Here is a 15,877-nt window from a genome sequence, read left to right on the forward strand (position 1 = left end):
AATAATGTGTACCATAGCAAAATAATGATTTTGTTTCATCTCAACTTGAACATAGCCAGATATTTGCAACTTTCTGCTGTACATTGCCAACATACTCCAGAAGGATTTGACTTGACTCTTGTCCAGAAAATATGTATGGTTGTGTATGTTACAGTATCATCAATACTCTGTATGTATTGATCCAGAATACAACTTAATATAACTTAAATAATTCCATAATAGCTACCTGTAGAATTTTGTGACACTACCATACATCAGCATAAAATAAGCATTTAAAGTATCTTAGGCATGCGATGCCTGGGTGACTCATTTGTTTAAGCCTCCAACTCTTGATTTCAGCTCAGGTCATGATCTCACAGTTTGTGGGATTGAGCCCCAAGTCAGGCTCAGTGCTGACAGCACGGAGCCTGCTTGGGATTCTCCCTCCCTCTCTCTCTCAAAATAAATAAGCTTTAAAGTATCTTAGGCATACGTGCACTTTTTAGGTAACTTAAGTGACAAATACGTGATGTTAACATCATAGACAGTAAGGTTTTTTATTTTTTGCCTTTCCCCTACCATTAAAAAAAAAAAGTGTTCTTTTTGGTCTGTATTAATTTTTCCTGCCTTACATTTTTTAGTATTCTCAACAGAGTACCATTTCCTTTCTTTGACAAATCTCAAGGCTTAAGCAACAGCTAAGCTACATAGAGTCAGTGTTTTTAAGTAGAATTTGTCAAATATATGTTTAAATCTGTTACTAGCGTAAAGGATTTTGTTTGAAATTTTCCTTCTCTGCTGTGACCATCTAGTCATGGAGGCCACAAGGTTTTTGTTTTGTTTTCAATAAATATGTTAGGTTTCAAAATATTAGGAACAGGTATATAAATGCATAATGGAACAAGTCTTTTAACAGCATTTTTGTAAAAAGTTGAAAAGCTCTGACAATTTTAGGTACCCATTTGCACCAGTGTATTCCATTACAATTCAGTAAATTTTGATAAGAATTCTTTCATCTATCTAAAGAGAAGGATGTAGGAGTTTTTAAAAAGTTACATTTTTACATTTGATGGACAGAGACAAAAGAATTGAATCTTCGTAGATTTGATTTCTTTTAATCTTTGTCTTTATTAATACTGTTGCCTTCTGCTTCTTCTTAATGGACTTGGTCATGAGAGCATGTGTGTCTTTAAGAGTTTAACAAAACTGACACAGGACCATATTTTTATGTTGCAGAGTATGTCACTGATCTTGGCAATTATAAGTACTGAATTTTCTGTTTCACAGCTGGGAAATCTCAACAAATAAAGGGTTTAATCAGAAGTAGAAACTGCGGCTGCCTGGGTTGGTCAGTTGGTTAAGAGTCCTACTCTTGATTTTGGCTCAGGGTCGTGATCTCAAGGTTGTGAGATCGAGCCCTGCATTGGTCTCTGGGCTGGGTGTGAAGCCTGCTTAAGATTCTCTCTTCCTCTCTTGGGGCGCCTGGGTGGCTCAGTTGGTTAAGCGTCTGACTTCGGCTCAAGTCATGATCTCGCGGCTTGTGAGTTCGAGCCCCATGTCAGTCTCTGTGCTGACAGCTCAGAGCCTGGAGCCCGCTTCAGATTCTGTGTCTCCTTCTGTCTGCCTCTCCCATGCTCATGCTCTGTCTTTCTCTGTCTCTCAATAATAAATAAAAGTTAAAAAAAAAAAAAAAAAAAGATTCTCTCTTCCTCTCTCAAAAAAAAAAAAAAAAGAAATAGAAACTCTATACCTTTGACCATAATATTTATTTATATCCCAAGTTTCTTAGTTCTTAGAAAAAAAAACTTGAACTTGAGGGCTAGTGGCGAAGAATATTCCTACTTTCATGCTGTTAATAACCCAGTTAATATTTTTCAAGTCCTGGGGCACCTGGGTGGCTCAATCATTGAGCATCTGACTGTGGCTCAGGTCATGATCTCATGGTTTGTGAATTCGAGCCCACATCTGGCTCTCTGCTGTCAACACAGAGCCTACTTTGGATCCTCTCTCCCCCTCTCTGCCCCTCCTCCACTCACTTGCACACACTCGCTCTCAAAAATAAATACACATTTAAAAAAATTTTTTTCAAGTCATAATTCCTGTGTCCTAAAGAATATCTAATTGTTATTTTTGATATCATACTTAAAGGACTTAAAACAAATTAAAATGTATGTCCTAGGTATTAGAACTAGAACTAAAGACTTCATTTTAAAGCAAAGACATATCTTATTAACTATTAAGTAAAATAAAGATCTGTTTTCTTAATTGAAAAACTTTTCAAAGAATAGAAGTAGGACAGAGAAAGGAAAGATGGATTGTGCTGAACATGGCAAGTGAATAACCAAGGATAGATAATGATTTAGAATTATTATATGGAAAGCACTCTGTTAAGTGTTTAAAAGTTGCGAGATTTTGTAAGACAATAATCCCTACCTTCAAGGAGCTTACAGCACAGGGCAAGTATTACATTCTTTATATAAATAGATCAAAGTTTTTAGTCATTTGAAACTGCACTATTATTTAGCTCTTTTTTTTTTTGAGATATTGTTCTTAAATTCCAAACTCCAAAATGAAATTGTATTTCACATCTAACAGTAGCTTTGCTTGGGGCACCTGGCTGGCTCAGTCGGTAGAGCATGTGACTTGATCTTGAGGTCATGAGTGCAAGCCCCATGTTGGGCATAGAGATTACTTTAAAAATGAATGAATGAATGAATGAATGAATGAAGCAAGCTTTGTTCAGATTTGAAGAGATGGATTAGTTTACATTCAGTCTTGGTTTTGACTAATGCATGGTTGCAAACGAACGCTTTTTTTCCTCATCTTAGTGTACTGAGTAGGTACCAGCACCCTTTTTGATCAGCTTCAAATATCTTACCATTACCAATTTGTAAGAACATCAATTTGAACAGTGTTCCAACAGAAATTCCTGATTTTTTGTTTCTTTTTCCATTCTTTCTTTCTTTTTTTTTTTTTTTTTTTTTAATGTTTATTTGTTTTTGAGAGAGCACAGCTCCATGCAAGTGAGTGGGGAAAGGGCAGAGAGAGAGGGAGACAGAGAATCCCAAGCAGGCTCTGCACTGTCAGTGTGGAGCCCCACGCAGGGCTCAAACTCAGGAATCCTGAGATCACAACCTGAGCTGAGATCAAGAGTTGGACGCTTAACTGACTGAGTCACCCACATGCCCCCCACCATTCTTTCTTAAATTACCATAAAATGTTTGCAAGTATAAAAAGTTCTTCAATAGATAGAACTACATTTTAACAATGAGCTAAGGTATTCACAAGGATTTATTTTTTGAGTTAGGATTGCTTCCAAAGGTGAGAAATAGATTCAGATTTCAGAAATTAAAAAGATTTTAGTTTGATTGCTAAAGGAAATAATAATTCAAATTTCAGTTGTAACTATTTAGGTTGGGTGTAAGAAGTTTAAATGCGTCTTTGAAGATTTCATCTTTGGGGGCGCCTGGGTGGCTCAGTCGGTTAAGCGTCCAACTTCGGCTCAGGTCATGATCTCATGGTTTGTGAGTTTGAGCCCCACATCAGGCTCTGTGCTGATAGCTTAGAGCCTGCTTCAGATTCTGTGTCTCCCTCTTTCTCTGCCCCTCCCCCTGCTTATGCTCTGTCTCTCCCTGTCTCTCAAAAATAAATAAATGTTAAAAAAAAAATTAAAAAATAAAAAAAAGATTTTATTTTTTTTAAATCTCTATACCAGCGTGGGGCTCAAACCTACAACCGCAAGATCTAGAGTTACACATTCCATCAGCTTAGCCAGCCAGGTGCCCCTTAAATGGGTCTTTATTTTTTTTATTTTCACATTTCATTTGTTCCATATTCCTTATCCCCCTCACCCTTCACTCCTGACCTCGCCTCCCATCTTCACCCTTTCTACCCACAGTTTTGCAGTTTATTCATGAGTTTGCCTTTAACTGTAACAGTTACATTACAGGATGTGTATAGTCCTAGACACACAATGTCAGCTTTCAAGGATTGAAGCATTTGTCCTCAGAGTAGCTCAGAGTGGCTTATGTGAACTTTCACCTGACTCCTCGCTAAGACATACAAGGTTTAAAATAGGTTGTCCAGGGACGCCTGGGCAGCTCAGTCAATTGAGCGTCTAACTTTGGCTCAGGTCATGATCTCACAGTTCATGGGTTCGAGCCCCGTGTTAGCCTCTGTGCTGACAGCTCAGAGCCTGGAGCCTGCTTCAGATTCTGTGTCTCCCTCTCTGTCTCCCTCCCCTGCTCATGTTCTGTCTCTCTCTGTCTCAAAAATAAATATAAACATTAAAAAAAATTTTTTTTAATAAAATAGGTTGTCCATCTTCCCCCACCCCCATCAACCCCAAATCTGTCTTTTAAAACAGACAAACAAAAATGCATATAGTCAGCTTTGCTTAATAAAGCGTATATTAAGACTTCTGTAACAAAGACCTACCTTGTAGATGGAGAATACTGGATAATATATTCATCTTGACTTTTAGATCTTTATTACCATATTAGATGTTCTTCATTAAGCTATGAAAACTTGGTCTAGAATAGTGTTTTAAAAAGTTCATAGCTTCCCAAGAATACACTGTATTAGCCCACTTGGAGAAATACTGTGTTAAAAGAGAATTTTGAAAAGGCACACACGCAGGGGCACCTGGATGGCTCAGTAGGTTGAGCATCCAACTTTGGCTCAGGTTGTGATCTCATGGTTCTTGAGTTCGACCTCTACATCTGTTATGCTCTGCTGACAGTTCATGATTTTGGCTTGGGTGGTGGTCTCGTTGGTGAGATCCAGCCCCAAGTCGGGCTCTGCGGTGGCGGTGCAGAGCCTGCTTGGGTTTCTCTCTCTCCCTCCCTCCCTCCCTCCCTCCCTCCCTCCCTCCCTCCCTCTGCCTTTTTCCCGCTCCCACACACACAGGTGCCCTCTCTCTCAAATAAAAATTAAAAAAATAAAAAGGCACACACAAGGACAAAAACCATATGTTCATACCCTGTTATGAGATGGTCATCCAAAAGTTCCAGAATGTATTTCTATTAGATTTTTCTTTTTAGTTAATCAACAAAACTATACAAAGTTTGCAAATACTTGTAAAGATTTCATACATACTGAAGAATATCTCTGTGGGCCCAAGGTTAAGAAACCAGCATAAAGTCTAGGGGAGATACCTTGAGTATATTTTTAGTGGATCTGTCAAAATACGGGAGGGAAAGCTGATAAGGGGTCAACCTAGCAGACCACCATATAGGAATCACATCCTTGAAAGGTAAAAGATGACATGAAGAATACCTAGGACTTTTGAAAGTAAAATCAACATTCCAAGGATGGTAACAAGTATTCTCACAAAAACCACATGGATTCATCTGGTAAATAAAGCAACTGATAAATCTAAGATAGGTAATAAGCCAGGTATAAAGAAGATAGCCAGGAAGGTTAGGGGCTTACTGAAAAACAGAGTTTTGGTTATATACACAAAATTTTTAGAAATGCAGGTATGCCACTAATGTATAGAATGACATATTTGCATATATAATAAGGAAAATTCAGTAATATGTATACCTATCAGCATGTGTTAACTACAGAAATTTGGAAGTTACTCAGGTACAAAGACACTTCCATCCATCTGGATTTTAAGGAAATATTGCTACCTTCACAAAACAATCAGTTTTGTGGTTACTTTTAAACTGGCAGGAATTGGAGGGCATGGGGTAGGGTAGATTATGACCAGCATAAATTTTACTTTTAAGCTAGCAACGTGTAAGCAACTAGTAGAAAGAACTTGGCTTGGCCCTAAGCAAGAGAAGCAGGTAAGGCTTCTTTCTTGCATATTCCCAGTTGCCCTTTTGCCACTACACGCACCACCCCCCCCCCCACCTCAAAGCTGGGCCCCTAATTTCTAAAGAGTCTTCTTCACACTATAACTATGACTTTTTCTGACCTGTTTTAACTTTTGCCTCTTGATGATTGTAAGTCAACGTAAGAAATAAATTTCTTGTGGAAATATTTAAGTAATTTATGAAAGGAAACATAATTAGTAGCAAAGGTACTTTCCATCAAACACCTGTCTCCACCTACCATTAGGTCAACTCTAAGAATGATAATTCAGTACTGTGTCTGTGCTATTAAAATCATACATTTCTTACTGCTTTCCACCTAACAAAAGGAAAGAGGTCAGTTAGAAAGGGTGTTTTGTATGTGTTCCAATTCTGTGTCATGATTACTAATTGCTCTTTTTGTCTAAAGAGTTGAAAATGATATGAAATAATGCTCTAGAAAATTCAGAATGAGGAACTTTATAGTAAAGAAAGAGCTAGAGGTCAAGAATGGATATAACATGCTGAGCTTGAAGTAACGGGGAGGAGAAAAAAATAAATGTCATTTTTTAAGGCATATCCATATTATAGAGTTAAATTGAGTTTATATTAGTAATTCTTTTTTTTTTAATGCCTTTTTTTTTTAATGTTTATTTATTTTTGAGACAGAGACAGAGCATGAACGGGGGAGGAGCAGAGAGAGAGAGAGAGAGAGAGACACAGAAGCCGAAGCAGGCTCCAGGCTCTGAGCTGTCAGCACAGAGCCCAACGCAGGGCTCGAACTCACAGACCATGAGATAGTGACCTGAGCCAAAGTCGGACGCTTAACCGACTGAGCCACCCAGGCGCCCCTATATTAGTAATTCTTAACCAGTAATGGGATCAGGGGTGACATTTTTATTATTAAAATCAGCCAGGGTTTAAAAAGGTTAGGAAACAGTGACCATTAATTTGAATAATTTGGATTGAGCCTTGATTGGTTAGGATTTTAATGCATTTCTTTCTTTCTTTTTTTTTTTTAATGTTTATTAGAGCATGAGCGGGGGAGGGGCAGAGAGAGAGGGAGACACAGAATCCGAAGCAGGCTCCAGGCTCCGAGCTGTCAGCACAGAGCCTGACGCGGGGCTCAAACTCATAGACGATGAGATCGTGACCTGAGCCGAAGTCAGATGCTCAACCAACTGAGCCACCCAGGCGCCCCTTAATGCATTTCTGATGGGGAAAAAAGATGGGGTTCCTGAGCAAATTAATGGTCTCAACAAGACAGGGCAATAAACAGATATAACCCCACCCCAAGACAGGCAATTTTATCAGCATTCCTTTTTAATATATACGTAAATGATCATCCATTCATAAAAAACAAGCAGAACCATCTATAGTTGGCAACACTTTGTTACTCATGGACTACCAACCAAAAGTAATTTTTTTAATTTTTGAAAAAAAATGTTTAATGTTTGTTTATTTTTGAGAGAGACAGAGTGCAAGTGGGGATGGGCAGAGAGAGAAAGGGAGACACAGAAGCCAAAGCAGGCTTCAGGCTCTGAACTGTCAGCACAGAGCAGGACAGATGCAGGCAGGGCTCGAACTCACAAACCATGAGATCATGACCTGAGCCAAAGTTGGGTGCTCAACCGACTGAGCCACCCAGATGCCCCCAAAAGCAATTTTTTAATTAAAAGAATGCTATTTGTTCTTTCTACTAATTTAAGTACATATTCTGAATTAGTGAGATTTTATGATTTTCTGGCTTAAAAGATTTTAGAGAAGAAGATTCTCATTGTTCTCATTTCTCTCTCAATTTTGAAGTAGCTGTTAAAACTGTATTCGCTTAATTTTCTTCCTCATTTAAAATTAATCACTGTGACTCCCACCTTTTCACCACAACAAAAAACTTAGCTCCAGATAAACTTAACACTGGATTTGAGGGACTAGACCATGCTAACACCAGATTCCAACCAAGTTCATTTAATTTGAATTGGCACAATCCTTTATACACATAAGACTTATTAAACATATTTATTTGGGTTTAACTTAAGAGTTTTCCTTCCTGCCTTTTATCTAATAAACTATTTTTCATCTCTTTCCCAAGGTTTTCAAACAACTGGAAATTTATGAATACTTCACATTTTCATTTGATTTTGAAGATTGTAAATTTAGAATTAAAAATGTTTTTTACATTTAAAAATAGAACACTTGCAGTGAATTTAACATGTGCAAACAAAGAAAAACATTTGATTTTGTTGGTAATTCAGTAAGATAACTAATGTGTACTTCAAAAATGCAGGTAATATTAAAATTTTAGAGTGCGCACTATCATAGCCCCAGGTCTTTGAATCTTCTAAAAATAAAATTGCTATCTAAGAACTTTTTTTCCTTCATAGCCCAATACAAACTTTAAATGATAACGTTGTTGAACAGAAATGAAGGCATATTTAATGTTTTGTCCATCTCTGGGGCCTAACTCCCTTTTAATAGAAAATAGACTGTATTTATTCATAGCTTGTTATATGTCTAATTTACCATCACATTTTTTAAAATTTCTCCTTTGTAGTAAATGGAAAACTTGGGGGAGTAGTCAAGAGTAACCTAGGTTCAGGCTGTGTCCTCTTCTAGCTAAATTCCTTTAGGTCCTGTTAATGAGACTTTAGGTCCAATTGATGAGATTGCTCACTTGCATTTAAAGGTTGGCTCATATTAGTTGCTATTCCTTTATTATGTATCTTTTCTTTCCAACTACACTTTTGGACTTTATAGCTGGGACCCTCCTTTTGCCTTTTATTTTGCCATGTATTCACTTAACTCTTAATGTAGCACTCTGCATCATCGTAAATAGTAAATACTGATTGACTGAAAGAGATAGGAGAGAGGAAAGAAAGCAATGAAGAAAAATAGAGCAAATTTACTCTAGTAGTACATGTATTCTGATCTGATTTAATACTTCTTGATTTTGATAATGTACTGACTTCTATGGAAATAGCTTATGTCCTCTAAGTCAGTTTATCAGTGATTTACTTGAAAATTAATGAAAATTTTTTACATTTCTTTGAGAAAAATGCTTTCCTCTTATAACTTTTTCTTGGCTAATCTTACAAACAAACGTTTTAGATGTCTCATTTTTACTTGAAATCTACTGTTAACACAGTTGGTCACCCCTTGATTGCATCTGAGGATATATTCTGTCTTTAGTTTTCTGAAGAGTTCTCTGATTTCTAACCCATATTTCTATAGATAAGACTTATTTTAGCATCAAATCTGTTGGCTTGAACTACAGTTACTGATTGTGCAAGGTGAACACCTTTGTCCTCTACTCTGATTTGTAACCAGGGAAAATGTCCTAGATGAGAACCAGCAGTAAGAATCCTTTATAGTTCTGCACATGGTCCTGCTTTCTTAATAAGGCTATCAGTTAGTCAGCATCATTATTATTTGTATTAATAAACCAGTTTTCTCATTATATACTTCCACAATGTAGAGAGCTAAGAATGATCCCAAAGACACTAAGTCTGAATAAGTAATAGAATCCTCATATTAGGACTATTTTGTACAGTATAAACACTGCATGTAGGAACTTCTTTTGGCATGTGATTTTAGAAGATCATGGATATTAACATAAACCACTTTTGCTTTTTATTGAGTTTCTTGCTGATGTATGATTTGCACTTGCTTTTTATCTTAATTGTGCAATAATTTTATATTGTATTCTATTTGTGTTGTGCAAAGTACTTTAAAACATACTTCTGAACTGAATGTCCTTTGCCAGTAACAGGGGGTATCACAGAAGAGCAGTTTCAGACACATCAACAGCAGTTAGTTCAAATGCAAAGGCAGCAGCTTGCTCAGCTTCAGCAGAAACAGCAATCTCAGCATTCCTCGCAACAGACGCACCCAAAAGCACAGGTGAACCTGTCTTTTAATCGTGGTTGTTTCCTTTTTCTTCTTTAATTACATAGTTTTGTACAATTTTGTCAAGTCAAAGATAACCTTGATAAACTAATGTATATTTAATGAGGAGAATACTAGAGTCAAATATGGTATTTGTAATTTAGGAAAGAAACCACATTGTTTTAGAGGGGTATTGAGAATTTGTGGAAGGAATTAGATTCTCTTAGAATTATCATCCCCACCCCTACTCTGCCTCCAAAACTTTTTTTCCCCAATCTTAACCCCTTCGTAAACTGTGTTTTTAAGTGCCATTTGGGTGTGCCCCATGACTTAGGAGGTAATTTTCTTGAATTGTCCACTAAATCCAAACAACATAGTCCCTTGCCTCTTTGAATCACATTTCCCTGAAGAAAAAAATTGCCACTAGGTGACGTTTTCCATTGGCACCATTAGACGAATATGTTAGGGGTTAAGAACAAAAATACTTTCTAAAATTCCAATTGCCGGAAGAAAGAAACCCTGCAAACACCTTGATATGAGCCCTATAACACTTATTTTGAAGTTGTGGCATCCAAAACTGTATGAGAATAAATTTCTGTTGTTAAGCCACTAAAAATAAAAGTGTAATTGAAAAGTTTGTTTGAAATTTGAGCCATCTGAAAGAAATAAATCTAATACTTTAGGTCTTAAGTTTTGTTACTTCATAATTCCAAAAGTAACTCTGAAATAATAACTGAGGTTAACTCAATCTTTGTTGTATTCTGTGAGCTCTCAGGCCAGCGTCTGCTATAGTAGGTCAGTTCATTCTCAGAGGGTCACTAAATATACTGACCTTGGAAATCCTGAATCCAGCAACATGAAAATCTCAGTGACACCAGGAGCCCTCAGCACTCCTCTAGCATCCGGGTGGATTTGGGACTAGCCTGCATTCTGGAGCTATTGGCTGACCTGTTTCATGCAGAATCAAGAGGAATGGCCATTAAACTTGCCTTTGTTTGCTTTTTCTGAATCTCTCGGGTAACTAGCCTACTTGCGAGGTTAGTTAGGCAAGACATGTTTTTACATTGTGACAAAAAGGATGGTTAAATTTCATTTTGTCCCTACTATCTAGATTGTCAAGTATTTTTAAAGGCATTCTTTAACACTTACTGGAAAAATTAATAGAGCATAAAAGGTTTGAGGTTTTTTAATCCCCTAGTTCTTTCTCAGAAATAGTTGCTTCCCAATTTTTAGTCACTCCCTGCTTAAAAATGCCAAAAATAGTCTGTGGAGCCTTAGATCTCTTAATCTTAGCACTTACACCTGTTCAAGATGAAAAAGGAAACCACCTTTTGGGTTTGCCCATTTCTTAATATTCACATTCATGAAATCACATTTGAAAAATTGAGAGTTTAATTTTGTTCATTTTATAGGGCTCAAGCACCTCTGACTGTATGTCTAAAACACTTGACTCAGCCAGCGCCCACTTTGCTGCATCTGCAGTAGTCAGTGCACCTGTTCCAAGTCGCAGTGAGGTAGCCAAGGAACAGAACACTGGCCACAACAACATAAACGGTGTTGTCCAGCCTTCAGGTAAGCCTGTGGTTTCATGCGATACTTACTAGCTTGAGGTTGTAACTTACTGATTGGAGATATGGTGTTTGTTTTAAATACAAGGGGAAAAAATCGTACAAGAAGTCAGGACTCCAGAATTTCTGAGGATAGGTGTGGCGGAATAGCTGCATATTTTCTGGAAATCCCAGAGAGCCTGCTCCCTGTTTCCTCCTGCTCCCACTAGATACCTTCCTGTGTAACTCTCCATCCTGCCTGGTTTTATCCACATACTGTCAGTTGCCTCACATCTTAGGAAACATACTGAGCTAATCGCTAACCATCACGCTGGAATTATCCATGCATTGATAGGCAAAATATAATCCAGGTTGGTCTGTCAGTAAGTTTGAAATTGGGTTTACCTTCCCACTGGCACATACTCATGGGACTGCTTTCTCTGACTCCTCCTCTTGAAATACAGTATTACTCTGAAACCTTGTCTGCTTCTTACCACCCTGAGTCCTCAAAGACTTGCTGTTCCTATCAGCCTTCAGCTACTACTCAGACCCTAGGGTTTTTCCACTTGCTTTTAGATACACCCATGATCCTGATTACCCCGCCTTACTGATTCCTTGCATGCGTGAATTGTGATGGAATCCGACTGTCATTTCCACATGGTCTCAACCTCCAGAGAGGACCTCTCTGCCCTGTTGTTTCCTACTTTCCAAATGTAGACTTTTATGCAGGCTAGTAGAAAAACGTGTCTTTGGGTTGTAACAGGTAAGTATGTTGTGATCAGGAACTCTCTTTGGAGAGGCCATTATGTGGAAAGTTAATTTGGTATGTAATTAGAATATAAATGTTTGCACGGATTTTTATTAAACTCTGATTTTCTGAGAGTTTAATTAATGTCTCATGATACGAATTAAATGATGTTATTTTTCTCCTCCAGGAACCTCTAAAACGTTATACTCCACCAATATGGCTTTATCATCCAGCCCAGGGATTTCAGCTGTACAACTTGTAAGGACAGTTGGCCACACCACTACAAACCACTTAATCCCAGCATTGTGCACAAGCAGTCCTCAAACACTTCCCATGAACAATTCCTGCCTGACAAATGCAGTGCACCTCAATAACGTCAGTGTTGTTTCTCCAGTCAATGTGCATATCAATACACGGACTTCAGCACCATCGCCAACAGCCTTAAAACTTGCCACGGTTGCTGCCAGTATGGACAGAGTGCCAAAGGTTACTCCCAGCAGTGCCATCAGCAGCATAGCAAGGTGTGTGTGTGTGTGTGTGTGTGTGTGTGTGTGTGTGTGTATTTCTGGTACCATCCTGTCCCTTTCTGCTGGCTGTCCTATGGGAGGAAAAAGACATTTTTTACTGCAGTAGATGTCTATTGATTGACTTGCTTTTAACACATACTGAGTTCTACTCAGGGTAAAGCTCTGTGACTTAGATTATTTGTTTGAGGTCAATAGTGGGATGTTTACGTGCCAACTAGAAGCATAAAAAACAAGGGGGAAAAGCACATCAAATTGGGAACCATCAAGCCCAAAAAATAAATCAAAGGATATTTTAGAAGCTTGAGTCTTCTACTGTTTTTTTGTAGCTTAGACAGTTGGGGAGGTTAGAGTTGTTACTGATTCCCACGTCAGAGCTTTAATTTTCAAATCAAAATTTGAGTTTTCTTCAACATTAAAAGAAGAAAGTAAATTATTCTATGTATATATTAAAATTGAGACTCTTCTGGGATTAGCTAAACCTGTGATCATGTATTTCAGGGTATGTTTTCATATTTCTGTGATACTAGTACATGAGAGCAACGAATCAGAAAAAAACTTGACGTGCATGAGTTAATAACTTACTGCATGTCCTTAAACCTATAAAATTAAACTGTAGTGGAAAGTAATCTAAGTACTGTTGTGCTTCTGATGATCATTTTTTTTTTTATTTTTTTTTTAATGTTTATTTTTGAGACAGAGACAGAGCATGAACGGGGGAGGGTCAGAGAGAGGGAGACACAGAATCTGAAGCAGGCTCCAGGCTCTAGGCTGTCAGCCCAGAGCCCAACGTGGGCTTGAACTCACGGACCGTGAGATCATGACCTGAGCCGAAGTCAGACGCTCAACCGACTGAGCCACCCAGGCACCCCTGATGATTATTCTTTTTGAGCATCATATGCTTCATCTATTGTAAAAAAACTTGGATTGTCCTGTGTTACATATTTTCATAAGTAGTTTATCATTGGCTTCCCCCGAAATATTATGTTAAATTACTGTGTTTCCTAAGTAAACAATTATAATCAAGTAATTAGGAAATAATAGAATTTCTTAGATACACAAAACTTTTCCTCATTCCTGTATAGCAATTGTAAAAGTAGGAAATGTTCTTGTGAAGTACATGTTTAGTTGTAGTTACGTAAAACCGTATCTGTAAATACTGAGTGATAATATCATATTCTGGAGAGTATTAATGTTTATTTTACTCTTTGCCTTATTATAGAGAGAACCATGAACCAGAAAGATTGGGTTTAAATGGAATAGCAGAGACAACAGTAGCTATGGAAGTGACATAACCTAAAACGTGTGGCTTTGACCTGTGCTGATGGTGTGCAGTCATTCATATTCCAGCTGAATGCAAAAGGCGACACTCTGTGGATCACAGAGCATAACAATGGACCTAAATGGACTACAGTATATCGGATATGAAATCGATATATGATGTATATTTTGTAAAATTGGGAAAATCACTACCTTGTAAAATAGTTTATTTGTATCATCAATATTATTTCTGTTACTTGAATAGTAGATATTCATCATCATGCTTTTGCACTTGAATTTGCAACTGAATGGATTTTAAAAAATAATTCTTTAATGGGATCATGAGCATGAAATGGGATCCTGCATCACTTGTTTTAACTATTTATTTTGCCATGTTTACATTTTGTATCTTGTAAAAATAAATCCAACTTTGTGTCTAAAAAGTTAAAGATTCATAGCTAGGAAATGAAATTCTTGTAATTTTTTTCTAAAGAAACTGTAAAGTTTTCACTTGGTTCATTTTGTTTCACAATTTGACTAGATGGACTTTTTGGTAAATACTAGTGGCATTTCACTGTCAAATATGAAGTTCAAGGCAAAATAGTATTTTCTATTACTGTGCAGGGGAAAGGGATGGATCGATACATGCAAATTTAATGTAGTAACTCACTTTTCCATATATTTTGAATGTATATTTCTATTTATAATACCAGTTTATAAAAAATAATTACACAGGAAAAACGGACTAGGAAAAATTATGCATCTAGCACATTTAAACTGTGCAGATAAGAAAATTTTTCAAGGATTACATTTTATCTGAAGACTGCATATTTTAACTGGCTTTAAAACTGTAACACACCACATAAAGGATATTTTACCAGGTATGTATTGCATCATTATCATTGCAATAATTATTGGAAGTCTAGATATCGAGCCATCCCAGGTGTTGGGAGGGGGGGAGGGTTGTGGCAAGACTGTCTTTTCAATTTTGGAGAGTTTTCCTGTGGCTACAAGGCAAGTAACGGGTTGGAAAAAGTCTGACTGTAAGCGTTGGACACCTTCATAGTGTAGTGTTTTAGTGACTTTTTTTATACGGTTCTTGTAAATTAGATACGTGTAGTGGTGTTTCAGAATGTTTGTTTATGCACTAGTTCAGACAACTTTCCCTGTTACTTGTTCTTGATAAGTGAAAACTGCAGGGAAATAAAAATACATATCAAAACATGGACATGCTGCATATGTGTTTTTTTCACAATGTGCACACAGCGTAAGTGAGAATTTAAGGGAGACGATAGCACTTAACAGCACTTTTCATTTTCACAGTGCTTTCCAAGCATTAATGAAAAGATTTGTAAGAAGCTCATCTGTGGGCACTATTGGGTTTCAGATAATCCAATATAAACTACCTTTGATATGAAAAGTTCTTAAAATAGTTTACGGAATGTAAGTAATTTGCAGTATAACATTCACTGAAATCTCATAAATGAGCCTCATTTTATAAATAAAAGTTTAGAGTAGAATTATATTGCAAGGGGGTTTTGTCAAGTAAGTACCGGGAAATGTAAATATTTTTAATGAATATGATTAAAACCATTTCAAACTTACATAATTTTATACTTTACATTTTTTATATCTGCAGTCCTGAAAGTTGTAAAATTGATATGTCAGTTGAATTAATGGGCCAAGATTTCTGCTGAGAGTGGTTTTTATTCAGGTCCTAAATGTGTAAAGCAATTTATGGTCAAAACCACAGAGAAAAATAAATTTAATTTCTTCATCGGTTGTGACCTGATAGGATCCATGCTCGTTTCTGCCATACTACCTCTGGAGTTAACTCATTGCTGATGATATAAAGGAAATAATTTTGATTTGATATGTATTATGACTGTGTTCATTCTGCTTATAGTGATGTATCTCCTTGCTATTAAGAACTTAACTTTAGTGCCAATTTTGGAGAAAGCTTTTTTTTCCATTTTACTAAGTAAAGCATGAAGTGAACTTGCCTTATGTGATATACATGTTATAAATAATTTAAGTAAAACAAAAGAACTATCCATTTGTACAGTTTCTGGAGATGTGGCAAACCCAGACCTTATCAAAGACTGGTGACCAATTTATTTGTTCCTTTCGAAGTAA

General features: G+C 36.9%; 1 protein-coding gene across 3 annotated transcripts in view; it reads left to right on the plus strand.

Moving 5' to 3' along the window:
- EPC2 (enhancer of polycomb homolog 2) overlaps positions 1 to 15,614 on the plus strand; it is a 118,918-nt gene extending 103,304 nt beyond the window's left edge. For 2 of the 3 annotated variants that reach the window (XM_015068379.3, XM_015068377.3), the window contains 4 exons: positions 9,541 to 9,677; positions 11,075 to 11,234; positions 12,145 to 12,478; positions 13,704 to 15,614. In XM_015068379.3, coding sequence (XP_014923865.1) covers positions 9,541 to 9,677; positions 11,075 to 11,234; positions 12,145 to 12,478; positions 13,704 to 13,776 — 704 coding nt within the window. In that variant the 3' untranslated portion in view covers positions 13,777 to 15,614. The remainder of the gene's footprint in view (positions 1 to 9,540; positions 9,678 to 11,074; positions 11,235 to 12,144; positions 12,479 to 13,703) is intronic. The other variant, XM_015068378.3, reaches the window with a different exon arrangement.
- Positions 15,615 to 15,877: the final 263 nt, after the last annotated feature.

The sequence above is a fragment of the Acinonyx jubatus genome, chromosome C1 (genome assembly GCF_027475565.1).
Source record: "Acinonyx jubatus isolate Ajub_Pintada_27869175 chromosome C1, VMU_Ajub_asm_v1.0, whole genome shotgun sequence".
NCBI classification, from domain to species: Eukaryota; Metazoa; Chordata; class Mammalia; order Carnivora; family Felidae; genus Acinonyx; species Acinonyx jubatus.